We start from the raw sequence: 24271 nt of genomic DNA on the forward strand, positions 1-24271 counted from the left end.
AGGAAAACATTCCAGGATTTTCTCCATATAGTGGACTTCAATAGGGTTTGAAGGTCCAAATTGCAGTTTCAATGCAGCTTTAAAGGGCTCTACATGATCCCAGCTGAGAAAAATGATCTTATCTAGTGAAATAATCGGTCTTAAAGCTACACTGTGTGATTTTTACCCCCATCTAGCGGTGTAAAGATATATGAGCATCCAGTGAATATTAGTTTCTGTTCCTCTCTATTCCGATTGCGTTTTAACTCCTACGGTGGCCAGTGTAGTCCAAGATTAACATGGCTTCCAGTTCGACCTCGTCCATGAGTGTTTTGGCGTCCATGAGTGGCGAAGCTTTAATTAACGGGTATGTCCCTCTTTGGCTAATGTACTTTCAAGATGGAGAGTCAACATGGCGACCAACATTAGAACCCCTTACGTGTATGTATTTTCAATGGCATATTATACACTCACGAGAATACTTGATATTACTTGAACAAAGTAAATATACATTAATGAGCACATATTTTTGAAAGAACTAAGTGTTTTTAGTTAAGAATACACTAAAAGAGTTACACAGTGTAGCTTTAAAAAAAAGTATATACTTTATGCTCATTTATGCTCAACCACAAATGCTCATCTCAACAAAGCAAATGTGCCAAGACAAAAAAAAAAGTAAAACAATGAGGTCAGAGATGGAGTTTTTCACCATACCCTACCCTTTTGAACTAGAACACACTTGACCTTTCCAACGTAATGTGTGGCGCATCGCAGAGCGCAAGACGAGCTTTTGTGGATTAAAAAGTATATTTTACAATTATTTTTTTAGAAAATGACAGATTGTTTTGCTAGATGATACCCTTATTTCTTGGCTGGGATCGTGTAGAGCCCTTTGGACATGGGGGTGAGTAAATTATCAGGAAATTAGAATTCTGGAGTGAACTCTTGCTTGTCAAAACAAATGCCTAGTGCCCTCTAGTGGTACTCGAACTATATACCTTTTAATGCTTTTAATGTTTTAATGAGCTATATTTTGTTGTCTGTGACTGTCAGCACAGCAGATACGGTTTTGATGGAAAGTGCAAACTCCCATCAATTCATCCTCTTCCACATGTTTGCATTTCAATGACATTAGCATCTTTTTACTCAGTCATGGTCCCAGGGGCTCAATTGCAGCTCATGAGGAAGGTGCTGATGTAATTAGCTGCTGATATAATTAGCCTGCTGGACTGTCTACACGTTCACCCCAGTGAGACATTTTTTTCTTATTCCCCACTGACCTGCCAATGAGTCAGACGCATCCCACTATCATGTTTACTACAGAGAAGTGTGTTAAAAAAGCTGTCATCTTTCCGTTTAAAAAATTTACTACAAAACATATATTGTGTAAATTATATTAGGATGATAAAATCTGACCTACCCCAATCTTTTGAATGGAATTCTCTGAAAATGTCTTTATCTTTTGAAAGAAGTATTTAATGCTCATAGAGCCTGCATTTGTTTGATCAAAAATACGGTAAAAACAGTAATATTGTGAAATAAAATTAGAATTTAAAATAACCGTTTTCTATTTTTTTTTAATAAATATAAAATTCAATTTCTTCCTGTGATGGCAAAGTTGAATTTTCAGTGTCACATGATCCTTCAGAAATTATTTTCTGCACAAGAAACATTTATATCACAATTGTGCTGCTTAATATATATATTTTTTTTCTAAGTTAGTTTTCTAAGTTAAAATAAAAACTTTTTTTTAAGTATTCTTTAAAAAAAAAAAAAAATCTTACTGCCACCAAACTTTTGAACAGTATTATATTACAGTGTATGGATTACATGTGTTTTCTTAACCATCAGCAAAGAGATTTTTTTTCTTGCTTAAAATGTTCTTAAAATCTAAATTCTAGTGAAGAAAATAAATTTTTACTCTGCATATTTTGTGTGAATTAAATTTAGTCTCAGAATAGAAAAGTGTGAATTAATCTAAGGGGACCATCCAGCAGTCCCTGTAAGAAAAATGAAAAACAAAATTCAAAAAGATTATTAAACTGTTACATTCTATAAGGTTTAGGGTTATGGGTTACAAAAACATCATTAGCTCAGTAAAAAAACAATAAAAGTCAATGGAAAGTCCCCACCAGGAAAGAAAAACAATCATGCATGCGTGTTCATACGCTCACACTTCTGGCTCTCTGTGCTGTTTCTCCAGGTTGTGGTAGTGACCCCGAAGCAGATCTGAGCTTCATGATGTCAGAACATAAGGAATACCGCCGTTCGTTGGTCTTAACACCTAAGACCAACACTCCGTTCAATCAGTTCCTGCCGTCAAAGGATAAGCAGTCGGGCTATGTTCCAGCACCATTACGCAAGAAACGTGCAGAGCGAAATGAAGACAACAGAAGAAGCTGGGCTAGCCCTATGTTCACAGAAGATGACGGCACTTTTACTAGGTAATGCAAGTCTACACTTTAAAGATTCAATGGGGGTTTTCATTGGATGGTATATTTACCTACTCTGGTGAAAGATGACCATCTGATCATTGATTTATGATGTAATATAGACCATTATTGCCATTTTTTTTTTCTTTCTTTCTTTGATGAAAACACCCACATAATAGAAAAGTCACAAATGAGGTCTCAGTAGTTTCTCCTAGGCAGCAATAAAATTAAAAAAGAGCTTTTCAGATTTTTCTCCAGACAAAAGACCCTAGTAATCTTAAACCTGTCTCTTCTAAAAATATTCAAAAGATCTCAATGTGAACTCAAAACAATTCTCAACATTTCTCTTGATCATTTGCTTTGCTTCCTGGAAATGTTTATCATTATATTCCTCCTTTGTTGGGTGAGATGTTTGCTATGAAACATTCTCGATGTTTGAATGCCAGTGCTTATTATTCCCACTATTTCTTGGCATTTTGTGCTTTCGTGACCATCATTGGTGGTGTGTCCCAGTCATGAGAGGGCTGGTTCAGACCCTTCATCTATCACAGTGTTGAAATCGCAGACAACTGCCCACCAGTCTTTGGCCTATGAGTATGAGAGCAGTGATTCAGATACAGATCGACCGGATCCCGACATGGTTCTAGATGACTTCGCTAGCCGTAGATTTCACAGCCCGTCCCCTGTCATTCCGACCAACTTTGCCTTACCCATGAGCCCGCTGGAGGGAGCTGCTGTCTTGTGTACCACCAGGCCACAGGTGGCTGTCAGTAATGTGCCCCGGCATTCATTGACCCATCTCAGGTCAGAAACTGGCTCCTTTGACACGCATCTGTTTGCTATTTTTATCAGTGTTAACTTTGGGTTTTCTCCAGAAACCTTGGTTTTGAGTTGCTGTGATGTCATTATTTCGCTTGATTTTCAACCCATAGCGTGGACTTTTTGAAACAACATTTTGTTTTCAATGTTTGATTTTCATTTGGTTTGGTATGCTTGATAACCATGGATGGTTTGATGTGCAGTGATCGTTGGTGGTATGTAACAAAAATGGCTGTCTTTTGAGCAGCGGTCAGTCACAGCCTCTTCAGGGGACTTACAGGAGGCCTGTATCAGCTGACGCCTGCATTTACGATGACTCTGAAGAAGAGGATGATGAGTTTGGCTATGCTGACCCTGTTCAAGATGACCTTTATGCCCGTAAAGTAGGCCTGATGCCACAAACATCTGCCACAGTGCCTTTTGATAAATTTCTTCCTAAGTTCTGGACGGCTGAGGAGGATGCACACGTGAAGAAGATCAAACTGGGCTCCCAGCGCCGCCCTTGGTACAGGAAGATCCAAGGTTTCAGGTCTGTCCAGTGCTGAGGCAAAAAAATAAAAAATAAAATAACGTAAATTAAGAAAAGAACATAAATAATTCTGAAAAATGATCCTGTACATAACTCCAGGAATACTTAATTTTTCAAGACATGCTTGGTATTTCAAAAAAATATGTAAATAAATCAGCTGCCCCATATTTATTATAATTGGCAACTGTAAAGTTGGAAATTAAAATTAAAAGAAAATACACTTACTGATTCTTTTTTATTTTTTTATGCAATCTGACTAAGAACCTGCTTTCAATTGTAAGCCCTATTGATCAGTCCATCAGGTGTTTTTCAATTTCTAATTTTGCTACCCAGTGGCTCCAAAAAAGTACAGAAAAGTACATAAATATACCTGTCAAATGAACGTTTCATAAAATTTGATAACCAGGATAGATGTCCAAATTTTGTATTAGTTTTTTATCTTGATATATATAGTACTATATATATTTTCAGCCACTGTAAATCCTGAGGTTTTCTTTCTGCTTATGTACTTGCTAAGGCTTCTCTGTTACCTCCCTCTGTTTTCTCTCTGATGATGGTTACTAACTTTTCTCCATTTTCTTTCTCTGTGCTCTTTCACCTCACATTTTCCAGTCACAAGAAGTCAGGTTCGTCCTCTGAAGAATCAGATGGTGACGCCAATCCCTGGCTCTCTCTACCTGCTTTCTCTCGCACTCAATCTGAACCCCCTCCCTCTCACTTCCATGCACCTGAAGGCCTCTCTCAGTCCCGCCTCACTTCCACACCCAGGTCCTTATCACAGCCCCATATGCAGTAGGACCGGGCATCCACTCACTTCCCTTGATCAGCTTCTCTACATATTCTAATAAATCTATCAACTGATGCATATTAATAGAATTTTTTTTTTTTTTGTCATAATCATCATTGTGAATGTTAATGGTTTCAACAGACAAGTGCACATAAGTGATTGAAATGGTGAGAAGGTCGAAATGACTCATGCCTAACATTACAAGTTTTCTGAAGCTATAAATGATGTGCGAGGAGACAAAGCCATCCAATAAGCTGTTCATTTGAGTCAGTGAGTTGAATTCAAAAACCGGTTCATTGAAAAAGTCTTGAGTTTGTGAGTCTGAGTCTGATCTTTTAAATGAATACAGCTGATTCAGAAATCTATCTGATCAATTCCTTTACAAACACACTGATTTCATGTAACTTAATTTCAACTCAATTAATGCTCTTTGAGCTCTTGAATTATGTGCCACAACTGATTTAACGGTAATATCAGTGAATAATTACATTTTGGTCTGTTCCCCAAACAAAGCTATCATATCTTCAGAAAATGTGGAATATTACAAGTTGTATGGACCATTTTACAGATTTGTTGGTGCATTTTTAGGGCTTCAAGGCCCGCTTACACCAAGAACGATAACTACAGAGAAAAAAATAACTACATATATTAGCGCCCACACCAATGCACCATAACGTCCTGTTTATTATAAGCTTGCGCTGCAGTTACTGTATGTCGTCTGCCACTTTAAAGGGTTAGTTCACCCAAAAGTATTTACTCACCTTCACATTGTTCCAAACCACTATGTGTTTATTTGTTCTGCTGAACACAAAGGAAGATATTTGGAAGAGTGTTTTAATCAAACAGATCTCATTCCCCATTGACTACCATAGTATGTATTTTTTCCATGGTAGTCAATGGGGAATGAAATCTGTTTGATTAAAACATTATTCCAAATATCTTCCTTTGTGTTCAGCAGAACAAATAAATACATAGAGGTTTGGAACAACATGAGGGTGAGTAAATAATGACAGAATTTTCATTTTTGGGTGAACTAACCCTTTTAATGCTCAATCTCTTTAAAACAAGATATTCTGATTACTGTCAATGTTTTCATTATTCATCAGCTGGGAAAAAAAATCTATCTGAAAGTGATTCCCACAATATCATTCATCTGTCAAAATTAAATTTGAAGAAACATTTAGTATTTTGAGGCAGAACACTCACTGTTGTTTTTCCAAAATTTAGAGCAAAATGAGTCCACATTATATATTGCATGGTTAGTTGCATCCCTCTGCATACACTACTTGTGCTAGCTGGTCTTAACTGATTTCTACTCTTTTTACTGTCCCCTTGCATGTTCTGAATCCTTTCTTTACTCTTTTCTCCTTTGATTCACCCACAGTTCTCAGACACAGCACCTCACTATTGCTCAGCAGAGTGCTGGGCTCTCTAAGTCAAAGCCCCCTGATTTTTGGCCCAGACCAGATCCCACCTCTGGCCCCAGACTCATAAAATGCGAAAAGCACCCACTCCTTGGGCGTGAACACCCTAACGACCCATACAACGTTTCTGCCGACATCCTGCCTGATTTGGAAAATGACGATATGTTTACACGTCGTACGAAAACCTTCCACTCGAGTGATGATCTGGCCAAGTTGAAGTACGGTAACTTCCTGGTGCCTCGCCACAGATCGGAGGCTGAAGTCACGGTGGTAATTCAGCCCCGCCATGAGAGTGAACCCATTTATCCTGACATTGAAAAAGACGACGTGGTTTTTCGAAGGGCTCAACATCGAATGAGTCATTACCCTCTGTCTGGGGCCCCTGATAACTATCACCCTGTTCCTATTCCAGAGACATGGGCTTTGCCACCAAAACTGCAGGCCAAGCTAATGTTTGGCCCAGTTGAACCCAGACAGAACGAACCAAAGTCGGAGATTAAACACGGAGCAGAGCAGCACGTGAAAACAGATGATATGCTGCTTAGGAAGCTAAAAGCTTTAAATACCCAAGGGGTAGAGGAAAAGGGATCTCCCCATGTTTCTTTGTCTTGCAATGAAGAAGATATGCAGAAATGGCAAGCCATCAGAGAGGCCAGCCGTGTGCGATACAGGAAGAGGCTGATGGTTGAGAGGTTAGGTTTCTGAGCCTGCAGAAATACCTGTGTGCGCTTGTCATCATGATCTCATCTGCAGTGTACTTTTCTCATTCTCGTGTTAACTATGATCTTACACTGGCAATGGCAAATGTTTGTGAGTCTGACATGGGTTTGACTTTGATTGCTTGGGAATGATTGTAACAGGTAGATATTTGGTTTTCTTAAGCCTAGTTCACACTACATGATTTGAAAATCGTTGAGCTCGCCAACAGGTCAGGGTGTTATCGCGTACAAATCATGGGGGATTAGAGGGCGATGAACGCTCCCCAATCTTTTAGTACGAAAGAGCCAACAACGAATCAAAGACGCTCGCAGGCAGACACCTTGCAGACATGCTAGATATCCAGAGCTGTCACACGACTCAACCTCACGTGATGTCATGAGCTACAGCCAATTGGAGCAAGGCATGGGTTGAGGTCACCAGGTAAATTTTATATTTTTATTTTTTTTGCATTTTTTCTCAGAGTAAATCATCGCTCAAACAGTGTGCAGCACTATTTTCTGTCTGACGTCCATATTCGTGTGTTGTGTTCTTCTCTTCTTCACTGGGTATTGGCGCGCGTGCTGTTTCGTGTCATTTCCAGTAAGTTTTATAGCGTGATTTTTAATGACAAAATGTGGTTTGTGGACAAGATAGAATCGTTGGGTGACAGAGTTGTTGTCAACTCCTGTAGTGCATTACCTCCTGTTGCGGATCAATCAAGTTGTGTTGTGTGAACAGCTCAACAACTTGAACACTTTTCACAGAGTCCAAGTCATGTAGTTTGAACCGCACAGTTCAGCCCGACGTTTTAAAATCATGTAGTGTGAACTAGGCTTTAGTGTTTTTCTCTTAAATAATTTTTGACCAGCTTCAAATTTTGCACTAATTGAGATAAGTTTGTGCATGAAGTGATGAGGTCAAAATGGTTTTCAGCATTGAAATTAGTTGTTTTATGTAATCTTATTTTCTTGAATGTGCAAGGCTTTCATTGTCAGCCGCTTCCAATTATTTTAGCTTCACAAACACAGTCAGTTATGCTGGTTGATATTACAAACTGGTATTTATCATATTATTTTAATTTATTGTCATAATCATAAACACACTGTTATAACACATAGGTTTGTACAGTTTAATGCACTTTCTTGTTATTTACCTATAGTGGCTAATGAGTCAAAAGTCTGTTTTCTTAGGTTCACTTTCCTGACTTATATAAATTGAAAAGCATTTTTACTGATTAGCTGGAACACCAAATAATGTGACATTACAAATACACTTTGTTTGAGTTTGGACAGACTGACCAATTGCCTGTGAAATGCATTTTGCTTGTGTTTAATAAAAGACTGAAAGTTTTGATCATGAAAGCATTTAAGAAACTGATAGATCAAGTACAGACTCAACTGCTTTGACTTTCGTTTAAGTCCCATAGTCCTAACAGACTTTATAAGGTGTGGGTGTATCCAGCTAAGCTGTGGTGGAATTTTAAAACCTGAGCAATGTCTAAAAATAATCCAGTCAGACACATTCACTCTTTACAAAGTAACTTACAAAGCACTCTAGCTCCAAATTCCCCACACCCTTGTGATCCTGTGAAAGCTGGAACTTGCACATATGTGACCGTGGAAACACACCTAGCACTTGAACTCAAGTACAACATTGCATTTGATCAGAGTCCATGTAATGTCGGGGCATTAAAATGAGCAAACGCACTGGGATTGGTGGGGAATTCTACAAGTTTCCAATGATGTCATTCTACCTGAACCTAAACTAAATTACAACTGACAGTTAATATTACGTTTGCACATTTTAAATGTCAGACAGCCTGGTCTGTAATCACCAAATTAACTGAATGCTGAAGCTTGACTTTGTACTGTAAAAAAAAAAAAAAAAAAAATCATTATGCACTTGATCATAGCTGGAGTGGTGTGGCTAGGCTATTGACATGTACAATACCGTTCGAAAGTTTGGGGTCAGTACCGTGATTTTTTTTTTTTTTTTTATTATTATTTTTTTTTAGTTAATATTTTTTTTTTCTGCAAGTATGCATTGAAGACATTTATAATGTTACAAACATTTTCTATTTCAAATAAATGCTGATCTTTTGTTCTTTCTATTCATCGAAGAATCCTGAAAAATATATTAATTTCCACAATAATGTGAAGCAGCACTAACTGTTTTCAACATTGATAATAATAATAATAAATGTTTTTTGATCATCAAATCAGCATGTTAGAAAGATTTTTGAAGGGTCATGTGACACTGATGACTGGCTGCGGAAAATTCAGCTTTGCCATCACAGAAATAAATTATATTTTTATACATATTAACATAAATATCAAAATAATTTATTTAAATTATAATAATAATTCACGATATTACTGTTTTGCTGGGGTTTTTTTTTTTTTGTTTGTTTTTTTAATCAAGTAAATGCAGCCTTAGTCTTGAATCTTAAATCTTACCGACCCAGAACCTTTGAACAACAGTGAATGTTACTTTATTGGTCATTCAATAAAAACTGTCAATCAACACACCAAATTATGACTATTTTGTTGCTGTTGTTCTCTTTGGTTTCTAGACTGTTCCAGAAATGCTCTGATAGTAAAGGGTGAGTTGTGGCCTTGTGCAGTAACAGCATGTTTTTGTGTGTTCACGCTGCTAGGCCTCTGCCCTACACTATATTAAGCACTGACACTCACAATGTACTCAGTGCTATGATCCCCATGGGCTGCTGTAAAAACGTTTAACTGCAAAAAAAAAAAAAAAAAAATGTGTCAACTACAGATATGCTCACTGCTGGCTAATTTAATCTGTTCAAACGTGTCTTTCTGGAAAGATCCAGAGCATGAGAAGCACAGATGTACTTCTGCAATGCAGAAGTACTGTGCTCTCATAGGTAAGTCACATGAATGGAAGTGATTGAATGCGCAACTCATTCTTAACCAATTGAGACTTCCCACATAAGATAATTTGTTAGTTGTCATGATAACTAATTGTTGTCATGATAACTAATTGTGGCTTGAATAATATTCAGGACATACTGTTTTACTAACCCTTCAATACTTTGTCTTGTATGCTTTGTCAAAATGCTGAATGGCTAAACTCCATTAAATATTTTTTTTTCCATCCTAATGGATTTTTTTAAGGAATTAATTGGACTACTAACATTTTTTGAAAAACATGTTTACAGGAGCAAATCAGTGAGTGACATCACCGATAGTAAGACGAACCTCGGCACCTCGGCGGTGGAGTTGCGCTTCGAAGAACTGCAGAAGATGCGTAATCGGATTAAGGAGAATGAAGATAAGTGGCAAGATGTGAGTATCGGATCACATGGTTTTGTTATTGATAATATTCATAGCTGCAGATGTTCGGCCTGTGAAAGTTGTGACTAGTAATATGTCCTCATAAGGACCTTGACTACTTCGAGTCACATCAATAATAAGTAGTCTGTAACTGTTCAGTGATACTTCGTAGTGTGAATGTGGTTGGACTTAGCTTCAATACAGCATCTAGGTCATATACGTCCCTCTAATTCACACGGGAAAAGAAGTCGGGTGGAGCCAAAAAGGCAAAATAGGACACCGGCAAAATCTAGTCCTCCCTCACTCCTCAATCTGTCCCTCGTATCTCTCCACCCTTCCCCTACTCTGTCCCTCCTACCATTACTGCTTATGAATAAGCACCTGTGCTCCAGTTATGGAGGCTGAGCGTCTTTCTCCTCATCCCTGCAGGATCTTTCAAGGTGGAAGAATAAGCGCAGGAGTGTGAATTCTGATATTGTGAAGAAGAAAGAAGAGAGAGAACAGATCGAGCAGATCACTTCAAGCGACACCAGGAAATCAAAGACCTTGAAGGAAATGCATGATGAGAGGTGAACATACATTCCTTCAAATCAAGCTGTAGTTGTGTGTCTCTAAAGCTTAAACAGCACAAAACTGTATATTTAATTGAGTATTTAATTTAAATTATTATTTGATTTCGGTTTATTTTATTTTCCTAGTTGTATTTTATTTTTGAAATTGTGTGTGTGTGGTGAACTATGATGAAATGTTGCTGTCACTGTTTGTCATTTCTGTTGTCTGTTGTTAGTGCGGAGAGTGTAGTGTGTTCTACTTTCTCTGATACGTTGTCCGCTCATTGTAAAAGTGTAATCTAATCGTGGTTCTTGTCCTGCCTCCCTCCTGCTCCTTTTCAGAGAGAGCCGTGAGCAAAGCAACTACAGGGACGTCTTTAACTCTGTCAATGATGATGTCTTTGAAGAACCTGCACCCCAAACCAGAACTCTGCCAGCACGTAGCTACACCATTGACACCCCTTATGCCCCCACGGAAAAACCTTCACTACCCTCCATACCATCTATGAGAGAAAAGGAACCTGTGGCTGGCACCCTGGCATCACATCAGCCAGATTTGCCTGATCGCTCTAGCCCAGATATCCCACTTACAATGAATAACAGCATTCTGGAGAGCAAAACAACAACCCAAAACCTTCTGGATGATCCAGTTCCTGATTTCTCCTACAGCAACATCAGCCTGATTAAGCCCACCAGCATGATCAAGCCCATCAGCGTCAGTAAACCCAGCAGCGTTCTCAACAGCTCAGACTCGATTAGCAAAACTAAGCCAATCGAAAACTACAGCGGCACTAGCTCATTGTATAAGCCCAATTCAATGGATACAAAGCAGTCGGGCCTGGATCAAGTTTCTGCCTCCCTCCCCAGGAGCTACCAGAGATCAGATAGCGCAAGACTCACCTCTGTAGTTACGCCCAGGCCATTCGGCACACAGGCCACCCGAATAAGCTCTCTTCCCAGAGCATTCACGGTGAGTTGGTCCTGTTTGGTCTCAAAAAAAAAAAAAAAAATCATGATGCCGTTTGTCTTTTTTATTAAATGAAGGTCTTTGAGAACATTATGCTACCTAATCGATACAGTGAAGTTCTGATGTAATTAGAGCTCATAGGAATTATAAAAAATCTGAATGAGTTACAACACTAGAATAAAACTGTACGCTTTGCCCAAAAATCTGGCTTCCACATTACAGTGTCATTAAAGAGTGCAGTGGTTCTGCAAGTAAAAAATATTTTTCTCCATAGATTTTTTTTTATGATAACTTATAAACTGTTAAATACCTTCTATGTGTGACAAGGTTGTTACTTGTTTTATTAGTTATAATTGATGGTATTTGCTTTTGTTGAAGCCATCAGCTTATAACTCATTAACAGACACTTTTTTAATTCCTATGGGCAAAAAAAATGTATTTGAATACCTCCAGAATCAATCCAACTGAACAGTGGACTGTTGCACTCTATTCCTCTGATTGACTTTTCCCATAGTTAAAATGATCAGTCATGATCTCTTCTGTTTTATTCACTATAACTGTAAGTAATGAATACATCTAAAACAGTGAAGAGTTCAAATCGGTTATGAAAATACTTACAGTATATGGCATCAAACCTTTTAGATGAATGACTCACTTAAGCGCACCAATGGAGAGACAGACAGCCTCAAGAAACCTACAGTTTTCAACCGCTATGCTCAGTATGTGAAAGAAGATGAGGATATGTCCCAGGAAAGCCCTAAGCAGAGCAGTGACGAAGAGGAGAGATCAGAGGAGAGAACCCCGTCTCCTGTCCCTCCGATCAGCAAGGTATTGCCCCTGTCTAAATCTTCATCCCCGCTCATCTCTCCTATTGAGGCAAGACATTCCCGAGCAACTACAAATTACAATAACATTACATTTTCTAAAGCAAAAGCAAATTTCACATGCAGAGAAAGACACACAAGCACTTTATATTCAGTAAATCTGACTAAATCCAGAGCATTTAAAAAGTTTATAGCGACATTTTGTGGTCTGGGTAGATTAATGGCATTTTGGATGTCAAGTTCCTACTCCTCAAAGTAATTATTACAATAAATCTCAATGGCACACTCCCGAAACCCAGAAATCACTTCATGTGAAATCCCTTCACTTTCTGTGTATAGCTAACCTGTCTGTGTCTTCCAGGTGGACTACAGCGAGATGAGGATCAGTCTAAACCAGAAACCCAACAGTAGCCGGGACTTTGGCTTCCAGAACGACTGGGACTCCACTGGAGTCCGTGTCAAATCTGTAGTTCCAGGTAAAATAAACTGTTTAAGTCCTCTGAAATAGAAGTGATGTCAAAAGTGATCTCATGTGCTGGCAGTGTATTAATGAAGCACCAAGGTCATGCTCTTCCTCCAGCTTCAGACAACGTCTGCTAATCATAAAACACACACATGTACTGTCCTGCTACAGTATATAGAGCAGATTTTTTTCTAGGTTAAATCTGATGAGCCTCTAGTTGCCCAAGATAGCAATGGAACAAAATGTGCATGAAACAAAATGTATTGTCACAGTTGGGGCATCATTGTCATTCCTATCATTGTTGTGTGGATTTTTTTTTTTACATTTGTTTTGTGTATCATGCATGTGTGCAATGCAGGCAGCACAGCGGAGCTCGGTCAGGTTAAGGTTGGAGATGAGATCCTTGCGGTGAACGGGCACCGGGTGGCAGACATGAGCTATAATGAGTGGAAGAGCAGTATGGAGGAGGCCTTGCAGCAGGGAAGTCTGCTTATGGACATCCGCAGACATGGCAAGAATAGTAAGTCCCCGCCATCTCATCGAGTGCAGCACTGACTACATCAAGCCTTGGTAAAGCTTTTAACAAAACAAAACATCGCCAGACTTCTTATTGTAACATTTTGCTACATTTATTGCAGACTAAGATCCTCTGTTCTTGGTTGACCCTGTAGTTAAAGTCTATATAGTAGCAACACAAAGTGTGTATCATCTATGTTCAAACTTGAAAATGTTTGTCAGTTGTGTGTTTGGCTTTTTTGTTGCTGATATTCTTTTTTTCTGGGTTTTTTTTTTCCCATTTAAAGGAAAAGTTCACTCAAAAAAAATTTAAATACTATTCATATTTTCAGACCTGTATGCTGCTGTTTTTGTGTGTGATTTTTTAAAAAAAGACAATTTTATTAAAAATATATTTGTATGCTTAAATTAGGTATAGTGGACTGTGTCAAGTTCCAAAAAGGACAAAACTTGAAAATAGTCCATATGACATTTGTTCACTATATCCTGACTTTTTATTTTGTTTTGTTTTATTTTATTTTATTTTATTTAAGTTTATTTTAAATGGAGCACATATTTTAGTTATATAAAATAACCGTTTTTCATTTTTGGGTGAACTATTCCTTTGTCTACCTTTCCCTGGTGTGGTTCTTCAGTATAAATGTAGTGTGTTTGTATTTTTCCTGAACAGTGCATTATCTTAGTTTCTAAAGTAAGTATTTTCAGTGTTTACTAACAGACTTATAGTTTGTGACTGAAGGCAGATCAGAGGGCATCTGTAAGCTTGTCTGTAAACATGATGTCTGTGTGGAGCTCATTCTGATTGCATGGCAGGGGAAGGTGGTCTGTCTTTCATCCCAACATTTTAGAAGTATTTACCAGACACATTCAGTTTTTACTATCTGTCAGTAGTCATAAATCTCTTTTCATAGTTTGCTAATTCTGTGTTTTTGAAATGGATGGTTTTGTTGACATGCCACAATCAGACTGGGGCAGAGACCTACCTTCCCTTCCATTTAAAAGCCATAAGACCATCAATCTGACCAGTCTGGATCCTCTAGGTCCCTCTGAGTCATACCTCAGCACCAACCTGGATTTCACATCCCAACAAACCAAGGACAACGTTGTGAAAACCATGAATGTCAGCTCACAGCCAGGCAATGTGAGCAGACTAATTAATCACCTACTATATATATGGCACTTTATTTGTTTATTTATTTAGTTTTTTTGTTGGTATTTGAATGTATTTTAAAGCTTCTTTCATAATGTTAAACTGGTTACTTTTTTCCACAGAATAATGGTTCAAATGGAATAAATGGTGGTTTCTATGAGGATTCAGAGAATATGAATAATAAAGGTAAATTACTATTTCAGCTAATTGCTTGGAAATATTCTGTAAAGTTTTTTGTTGTTGTTGTTGTTGTTGTATGGTTGTTTTAATAAACGCATGTTTGCAGAAAATTTGCAAATTTTGCTCTGAGGTTGTTTAATAGCTTGACAAGAATGCTTGTTTTTGATTAACTTAAAACATTGTGATAAAGATTGTTTAAAATGAGATCAGCTATCCAATTCTATGTACGTACTGTGTATATATATATATATATATATATATATGTATGAACTTAGTATGTGCATAGAATTTGGATGGCTGATCTCCTATATAGTGCCATTTTTTTCTACCAAACATTTTTAATATACTGCCCCAGGACAAATTCATCTTCTTCTAACATTTTTATCTCCCGTGTAGAATCTGAATCCATTTCTGTGAAAAACTTAAAAAGGAGATCAGAGTTTTTTGAACAAGGTAACAGAACAGCATCAGTGCAGTGCTGATGCGTTCAGGCTTTGTGTTTCGGGGGCTGTGGGTAAACCGCTAAGTCTTCATCCTGCCATCCTCCTCTCCTCTCTCTAGCAGGAGCCCCTCATAACCTCTGTGCTCTTCCCTCAGGCTCTGCAGGGCTCACAGTCAGTTCTCTGGTCTACCTCTGTGGTAAAGGGGGGTTGAGTGTGCAGTGTCCACTTCCATCTTGTGCACTGCTGACATGCTGTCTACAGGAGCCAGAGTACTTTAAAAAGTAGAGAACAAACTAGTTTATCTAAAAGTGGCAGCTCTGCCATCGTTCATCACCGATAATCTTCCCTCCAATAGACTGTGAACCAAAGACAGAGTCAGTGATTTTAACTGGATCATTTGTAAATCTGATTCATTAATTAAACTTGTGAACCAGATCCACTAATTCATCAAAAAGATTCTACTCGCGCTGACAGTGTGAACAAACCTTAACCTTTGTAAATTGTTTTTAAAATATTATCTTCATTAGTCATTCTCTGAGGGCTCTGAAAAACAGCATGTCAGGACCATACCAACAACATACAAAGCACTTTAAATAAAAGTAGGAAAGTTATCTTGCTGATACCTTACTTACAGTCCCATATTAATACAATTTCAGAGATTTTCCCCACAGGTATACATGAAAGAATTTAGGATATGAGACATTCTTGAGACATGATTCTATGAGACATTCTCAAGTCATTCTTGCTGTATATTCTTGATTGTAGAAGCAGCTCAGGAAAATAAATCAGTAATCAGTGTGGAGTGTGTTGGTATTGTGTTGTGAATGCCAATAGTGCATGCTGTGCTGGGCATGGATGTGGGGTTTGGTTTTACTAATAGCCAGTGCTTCTGCATGTAGCATTGCATATGGGGAGGGGACTGGCCAAAGGTGTTTATCTACGAGATGTGTTTTTGCATTATTCATTTGGCTTGTTCATTGAAGTCTTTGCATGCATTTGTTTATCTGAGTCTGCATGTGGTTCTAATTTAACATTTATTTATGGTACTGTTGGGTTATGTGTTTCTTATTTTAATAGATTATATGTTATCAGATATTGGGAAGGAATGCAGTTCATGTGTTCTCTTCATGCTTTGATGAAGCTTTTGTTTTTAATGTAGGCCTAAGAAGCATCTAATTGTAGCTCTTTTTTACAGGTGGATCTGATACAGCAATATCGAATGTAAGTTGAGTTCCAATGTTTTTCTTTTAATCCAGCCACTGTTGCTTAAACGCATATGATCTGATTAATTAGGGTTTTGGATCTGTGACATGCCAAGATATTGTAAAGGTTATCTGGCATATTTTATTTGACCAGTGGTTGGCTCCAATAATTCAAAGCTTTTTCTGTGTGTGTAGCTTCCCATGCCCTCTATCTCTACATCCACTACACGCTGGTCCTGGGACCCAGAAGAAGAGCGCAGACGCCAGGAGAAGTGGCAGAAAGAGCAGGAGCTTTTGCTGCAGGTGAATTTTATATGAGCTCAACCGTTGTGCTTTTAGAGTTGTGGCCTAAATATGGGTTATGTTGTCGGGTAAAAGAAATATATATAGCATTTAAATGAATAGTTGAGATTATTTTTTTCCTAAAGTTATAGAAACTAGTTTTGGAAGAAGATATCTATTGTGCTGCTGATCTTGCAAACTCAAACTGTTTTTCTCTTGTTCTCCTTGTGCAGGAGAAATACAGAAAAGACCAAGAAAAACTTGATGAAGAGTGGAAAAAGGCACAGCAAGATCTTGTCAAAGAGGGTCCCAAAGATTATGAGGAGGTATGTTATTTATGTCATGTCATAGGTCAGTATTTTATTTTATGGATGCCTCGTCAATAAGTAGACCATGTTCACGGGAGAAAGTATATTCCAAAAGAAATATAACAGAATTTATAAAAATAATTACACATATATGCCGTAATTTCACATAGCTACATAAGGGCATGCAAACAAGACATGCATTTTTTTTTCCTTCAGATTTTGTAAGCGGTATGTAAATATATGTTATTGTTAATGTCCAAAAATTCTTTGATTGTTGTTGAACAGGAGATGGAGCTGAACAGACACAACCTCTACTCCCCTCTTCCCTCCATCAGACAACCTACTGTTTCATGGGAAGCGCAAGAGGCCTCCAGATTGGCCCAGAAAGAGGAGGAAAGAAAGAAAATAGAGGAGGAAAGGCTCCGTTTAGAGGAAGAGAGGAGAAAAAGTGAGGAAGAGAGGAGAAAAAGAGAGGAAGAGAGGCTGCGGTTAGAGGAAGAGAGTAGAAAACGAGAGGAACAACAGCGTCTTGAGGAAAAGAAGAGAGAAGAAGAGAGGAGGAGAAGAGAAGAGGAGAGGCAGCGTTTAGAGGAAGAGAGGAGGACGAAAGAACAAGAGCGCCTTGGGGAACAGAGGAAGAAGAGAGAAGAAGAGCGCCTCCTTCAGGAAAAAGAGAGGAACAGAAGAGAGGAGGAATGGAGGCAACAGGAAGAGCAGAAGAGTTTGCAGGATCAAGAGTGAGTTTCTGCGTTTCAACAATCATTTGCTGTTTTCTCGTTTTAATTTTATGTCCCATCTTTCATTATATGTGTCATGCTAATATGAATGTATAATTTTCTCAAGCATGCAGTTTAAACAGGTTTTGTTTTTGTTTTTTTACTTCCAGAACAATAACATAAAGGAATGGCATTGAATAGCATGCTTGATAAATATATCTATTAGTCCTGCTTTAAATACCAAAGTAACCTGACTAAACTAACATTGTCTGTGTTAGGGCTGGGCGGTATGACACTGTAATACATTCTATGCAATGGTAGATACTGTATCTATATATTATGAGCATGTCTGCTTTGCATTATTTACACATTAAGAGCAATGAAGAAACATGGAATAATGCGAAAATACACAGTGAAATTAGTTAGAAATTAGTGGAATTAGTCTTTGATGAATTAACATTAATAGGAACAGCATTTATGTAACTGAAATTATTTTACTGTCAACGTATTAACCCCAAACTTTTGAACACTATAGTATAATAAATCCGTAAGATTATAGAATCTTTTTTTTTTACAGCAATAATAAATATATTGTGATGAATGCTGTTGCTGCGATACATGGCACGATTTAAGATTTTAGTCCTGCTTCCCAGCCCTAGTATGGATTTTACTCATGCATTAATAATCACACTAATTTATCTTCTATTAATGACTGTGTGAACATCTGCTTGTCTGTGCTGATTCTGCTGTTTGGCCACAGTAAGGTGGACTCCTTTGGCTATACCAATGTTTACCCTGAGTTATCCTACTCGCACAGGTAAATTGGACTCTGCTGTTTGCACTACCATTTTTATTTAACAAAGTTGTAAATGAATGCAATGCTTTCAGGCTATGTGTCCATACAGAAGTTATACATTGATAAGGTCTTTCATCTTAATGTTTATCGGACTGAGTAATCGTATTCTCTCTTTCGGTTTGGTTTCCAGGTCCATTTCCAAATCTACTCCAGAACTTGATGAGGTCGCAAAACCCGATATTAAAGGTCAGTGCAGCTTTTATCTTTTCCTCTAACCTTTTATGCGCGTCTATTGTTGGTTTGACAAATAAGGAGCCGCTGAGACAGCATTCCTGAAGAGCGTGTTGTCAGTGTGCCACATGTTGTAAGGGCTGGAGTTAAATCACACAGACAGTACAGTGCTGTAGAGTCTGTGGCTCTCTTCAGGTGTGTACAGCAGACACAGGGGGTTGGCAGGATGGCTGCTGGAGGAGGAATTGAGGCGGAAGAAAAACCCTCAGATCCAGAAAAAGGAGGCAGCGAGTGAGCTAGAGCTTGAGAGGAGGAGCATCCTCAATGCCATGAAATACAGAGACCCAGAGAGAGGTGCGGCGGCTCGGACCAACGCCAATCAATCAGCTCAACCAATCAGCTTGGCCTTATTTTCTGCAAATTTGACAGATGCAATGTCATCAAAATCAGATGTAATCGAGTCTGTGTCCACGTGATCAGTGTGCATTTGATTAAAAACTCTAATAGAAAAACAGTGGGGTCAAACAGCCTGAGAGAAATGTTTCTATTTTTAAATTGTTTTAATGAAATGACTTTTTTCAAATGATCTAATACCATTTTAAAAGTGTGGTGTTAGTAAGTTTGTTTGTTTTTTTGTTTACAAAAAAAGAATACATTTATTCTCCAAGATTGCATTGTTAAAATATTCTATATCAAATAAATAATTTTTTTTAAACTTTCTATAATCATTAAAAAATGGTCACAGTTTTCTCGAAAATATTAAGATGCACAGTTTTCACCTTTGATAATTATAAGAAATGTTTCTTGAGCTCCAAATCGTCATATTAGAATGATTTCTGAAGGATGATGTGACACTGAAGACTGTAGTAATAGTAATTGTAGAACTGTAGAACATAGTAATTTTGAAATTGTAATAATATTTAACAATATTGAATGTGTTTGATCAAAACAGAAAAGCAGAAAAGTCTTAGTAAGCTAAGATCTTTGAAACATTTTTTTGAAAAAAATCGTACCAACCCCAGACTTTTGAAAGGTTGTGTATATTATCAGTAAAAAAAATAAAATAAAAAAAATGCTAAGTTAAAATGCCAGTTTAAGGATGTCTTAATTTTGGTTATCCTCGTTTTGCTTTAATAACAGCAACACCAGCTGCGTGAACTTTATGTAAAAAAAAAACCTGATGATCTTGTTTTTCAGCATAATTTGAAATGATTCTGTCTGTGACTTTTTTTTTATTATTATTGCCAGGCTTGCATTTATATTCAATATACATTTATATTGAATCCCAGATTTTCACTGTGATCTTTCTAAGGAAATTCAGACCCCACTATATATATATATATATATATATATATATATATATATATAAATAATCAATTGAAGATTATCTGAAATCAATTGCTCTTGATGTGAAATTACACACATTGATGTTTATCTATTACAACTTGTCACTATGTTATTAATGGTAATTTTTGTCTGAGCAGCAAGCGGTGGTCTGGGTGAGGTCAGCAGGGACTATAAGAAAGAGCCTCTATCTCGGGCTGAATTGGAAAGGCAGCAGATCCTTCAGGAAATGAAGAAGAAAACTTCCTTGAACACAGACAACAGCTGGATTCGCCAGCAGAGCTCTGCCAGTGTCACTGCAAAAGAACCGGTCGATCTTCCCATTAGGAGGTTAGTATTTGCAAATTTTTCTTACTTTGTAAAACAATGAGGGAAAAAAAACTGTCTCAGTGCTCCTGTAAAGATACAACTGATATTACTTGCGAGCTATAAACATTGACAAACTCCCTTTGCTTGCAGGGGCGAGTCTCTTGACAACCTTGATATGCCTCGTTCCTCCTGGAGATCATCATGGAGCACATCTAACAGCACCTCGTCCATACCAGACTACAGCCGTCCTCATTCTGCCCTCTCTGGCTCCTCGTCGTACCATAGTGGACGTCCCGGGTCTGCCAATCTAGAGGCTTCTCAGTCCATGAGTTCCCTTAAGCAATCCTGGTCTTCATCCACAACCACACCAGAGCCAGAGCCTCGAGCTACACCACGAAATAGGTATTCTTCGCTAAAAGAGATTGTTATTGGTTTCTAAATACTCTAAAACAGTGGTTCTCAACTAGTGGACTGATGACAGCAGAATAATAAAATGCAAATAATTCTGGATAGCAAAACTACAGACTTCAGCTTTTAAAGGATATAGGAGAAAAAAAAACTTCCATCATTTTTTTTTTGTTGACATCAAACATTGACATTGCGTTTCGGAAAATAGCAATGGTGAAAAACTGTTTAACTCCACAATTTAGTACCTCACAGTTCACAGTCTTTGAAATATGTTTTAGCAATACATTTTTAACATTTATAATGTTGAGAATTGTTTTGTAGAATTGTCTTTACAGGGACTTTAAACTGCAAGTGCATTAGTACAAAATACATATTTACTTTGTTTTAAGGAAAATTCTGTAATTTTCTCCCCCTCATGTCATTCTAAATCTGTATTTCTTTTCTTCCGTGGAAGACAAAAGAAAATAGGTGTTAATTAAACAGTTTTAGTTCCCATTTACGTCCATTGTAAGGACAAAAATATAATGAAAGTCAATATTCATATTTAATATATAATTTGTCCTCAGTGCTAATAGGCTGATAAATGAAATGGATATCATAAAGGTACACTCAACTTGTTATGACACACCTTAAGAATGTTTTGTTGACATGATGAACAGTTTAGATACTATGTTGGGCTGCCACTTGATGTCATCAAGCCAAACCATTTGATAACCACGGACCTAAACAATTCCATCCACCCCCATGTGTCTCCCATATTTTTATTGTCTTCAAAATGTGTTTGGACCCACATAAGCCATGGGATGTGTGCAAGTGTGTTGCTTGGCCCTCAGATCATGTTTTGTGTAATCTAGGTCAGTGAGTGGCAGGAAAATCTGTTCGGTCTGTAGTACACCACTGGGCAAAGGAGCAGCCATGATCATCGAGTCCCTGGGGCTCTGTTTTCATTTGAATTGTTTCAAGGTGAGCTTTCAGCTACTCCGAGCTCAGGTCCAGCCTGGCTTCATCAGTGACTAACCTGACTAATCTGCCCTGCCTGCTTTTACGATTATTCTAATCAGTTGATGTGTGCACATATAAACTCAGCCATCAAAATATCAACCCAGAGAATCAAAAGGCCAATTCTAACTCTTGCTGATTTGTGGATATCGGCACTGACATCTCTGCCCTGTGACTTTCCTTTCTTTCTGAAAAGACTGTATTTTGTTTCTCTCAAATGTAAAGAAACCATCAAGAAGAAACCATGTGCATTTTTAAAAGGCTGGACTACACAAATCCATGTCTGCCATGATGGAATAATTGTGATTTTATAAACGCCAGAGGAGAACTGGCACCCGACTGAGCCTGGGTGGAGCTGCTTTGATGCAATCTACATTGAGAAAGAGTTATATAAATATACTTGCCTTGATTTGGCTTCAATAATAGTTGTACTATGAAGATTTTGATTGCAACTGTGTCGAAAAATCCCATGACAAAAACGCACCTTATTCACTAACCACATATAGTCTTAACTTTACCAGTTACCCTTTATGTGCTGGATTAGCACTACACCGTGGCATATTTAAATAAAAACTAAATTGTGTAAACACACCTAATTTATATGCAAATTAGAATAGAACAATAAATTGCACCGTTTTCACTAAATTCTATGTACTATTTGACTGGTGCAGTAAACATTGTGCTATTATAAAGTTGTACCGGGATTTAAAAGGCATGTTTGCGTATGTGTACAATTTGCAAGGGTAATTCATCAAATGATGATGAAACATGTATTATGATGGGGGACATGTATCCAAAAATGTTGTGTAATCAACCATACTTTCTGTGTGCTATTTAACTGTCACAGTGGCCCAGTTAAGAACTCCAGATTGCAGTAATCTGCTGCATCTTCCATAATTTAGCACTCAAAAAATGGTCTGCAAGACTGCGCATAGTGCATTTTGCACATTTCTGTAGAAAAATCGGGTGCTAAAACGGCACATGCAAGTGTGTGTAAATAAACAGCGCTATTAGTAGGCATTCCTTTTTAATTCCCTTTACCTTCAGAGCAGCCATATGGCTCATCTAGAGCTTTATCATACCTCGCTCATACTCGTCATTCTCCAAATGTCAGTCATATGTATTTCCGCTCATCCTTTTATTCACACTGCATTGTCCTCTTTCTAATCTTGTTGCCGGGTTATTTCTGGTTCTTTGAGCTGGTGTTACAACTTCAGTTTCATATCCTCTTATGCTGCTGCCTTTGACCTCAAGCTAGGATTCTCTCTCTCACTCTTAGATGGAGGTGAGTGTATGATATGGCAGTGCATTGAGAATTCTCACCGTCTAATAGTGTGTTCTTTCATCTTGCGTTTACAGTGCTCTGTCTGCAAGTCTGATTTGGGAGGCTCAGAAGCAGGTGCAGAAGTCAGAATACGAAACCAACAGCTCTATTGTAACTCCTGCTATGTGCGACTCAAAAGTAGGCCAGATATCTCTACAGTATGATTTCTCTACAGTAGTGATTTCTGATCTTCTTTATGACTATATTTGTTCTTTTTCTAGCTGGGCAGCCTACAGCCATGTGATCTTGCTGTACTGCAGCAGATTGAGGAAGAACCAATCACAGACAAGGAACTGTAAACGCTAAAGAGTGTGTTGGAGATGTGATAACCATTGAGTGATTCAGCCAGCCTTGATAATTCAATGAACTTCTATTCTTCCTTTTTTACTTATGAGAGGGTGAGATTCCTAAGGTTATGTTTATTTGAAAGTATTAGTAATTGTTTGTACAAAAGGGACATGCATGTACCTGAATGTGAACTATGCATTTGAAAAGATGAATCATACACTGTCTTTTTCATCATCACTGATCGAAAGATTCTTATGATTTCTGGCTGGTTAACAAATATTTGTAAGGTCCTAAAAGTGTTTATATTAATTAATAGCAATATGCTATTTTATTGTTTTTCCTTGTCTTGGTTTCTCCTGCAGTATGTGTTATATAAGGGTTTGCTGACTAAAATATCCTGTTAATATTCCACTTCATCTGTGTGCCTTTTTGTTATTTGATGGGGAAAGATAATTAAGTATAAATGTATTAAGAATTTATTTAAAATGGCATGGTTAGTAAGCAGCACTCATTAGTTATATACTGGTAGCATCTATTTTATGTATCTGAGCAATTTCTCTGCTGGGGGAAAAAAATAATCTAGAACAAAAGCAGTGTACTCACTAATAATTGTAAATAAAATTTACCAAACTATGTCATTCCTGGGTGTTATTTAGTTGACTAATCTCTCATTAAAGGGATAGTTCTCCCAAAAATGAAAATTCTGTCAGTATTTACTCACCCTCATGTTGTTCCAACCGCGCGAGACCTTCGTTTATCTTCAGAACATGGATTAAGATATTTTTGATGAAATCTGAGAGCTGGATCACTCCTCCATACTAGTCCATAGGCTTCTTAAGGGATCGAAACTTGCCGACCTCGAAAAGTTATTAAAGACATTGTTAAAATAGTCCAAGTGACTACAGTGGCTCAATCTTAAATTTATTAAATGACGAGAACACTTACGAAGTTTGTTTTGGCCTGATTCTTGTTTGTAACCGATTTTGTTTTGTTTGTAATGAC

The 24271-nt window shown here is 37.7% G+C and overlaps 1 protein-coding gene across 3 annotated transcripts in view; it reads left to right on the forward strand.

Annotated features, from left to right (window-relative positions):
• The window catches only part of lmo7a (LIM domain 7a), a 52398-nt gene extending 28491 nt beyond the window's left edge, over positions 1–23907 (forward strand). Inside the window, exons 8-35 of one of the 3 annotated variants that reach the window (XM_089133277.1) lie at positions 2183–2423; positions 2925–3215; positions 3478–3759; positions 4372–4527; positions 5931–6662; positions 9242–9271; positions 9854–9980; positions 10398–10537; positions 10862–11489; positions 12129–12314; positions 12672–12786; positions 13132–13293; positions 14255–14430; positions 14562–14625; positions 15016–15072; positions 15217–15258; positions 16258–16283; positions 16460–16567; positions 16780–16872; positions 17140–17591; positions 18331–18387; positions 18557–18612; positions 18793–18951; positions 20082–20271; positions 20401–20652; positions 21513–21621; positions 23017–23119; positions 23203–23907. In XM_089133277.1, coding sequence (XP_088989403.1) covers positions 2183–2423; positions 2925–3215; positions 3478–3759; positions 4372–4527; positions 5931–6662; positions 9242–9271; positions 9854–9980; positions 10398–10537; positions 10862–11489; positions 12129–12314; positions 12672–12786; positions 13132–13293; positions 14255–14430; positions 14562–14625; positions 15016–15072; positions 15217–15258; positions 16258–16283; positions 16460–16567; positions 16780–16872; positions 17140–17591; positions 18331–18387; positions 18557–18612; positions 18793–18951; positions 20082–20271; positions 20401–20652; positions 21513–21621; positions 23017–23119; positions 23203–23225 — 5057 coding nt within the window. In that variant the 3' untranslated portion in view covers positions 23226–23907. The remainder of the gene's footprint in view (positions 1–2182; positions 2424–2924; positions 3216–3477; positions 3760–4371; positions 4528–5930; positions 6663–9241; positions 9272–9853; positions 9981–10397; positions 10538–10861; positions 11490–12128; positions 12315–12671; positions 12787–13131; positions 13294–14254; positions 14431–14561; positions 14626–15015; positions 15073–15216; positions 15259–16257; positions 16284–16459; positions 16568–16779; positions 16873–17139; positions 17592–18330; positions 18388–18556; positions 18613–18792; positions 18952–20081; positions 20272–20400; positions 20653–21512; positions 21622–23016; positions 23120–23202) is intronic. The other 2 variants (XM_089133275.1, XM_089133276.1) reach the window with 2 other exon arrangements.
• Positions 23908–24271: the final 364 nt, after the last annotated feature.

This window comes from Pimephales promelas, chromosome 7, assembly GCF_988280905.1.
Source record: "Pimephales promelas chromosome 7, fPimPro1.hap1.1, whole genome shotgun sequence".
Lineage (NCBI taxonomy): Eukaryota > Metazoa > Chordata > Actinopteri > Cypriniformes > Leuciscidae > Pimephales > Pimephales promelas.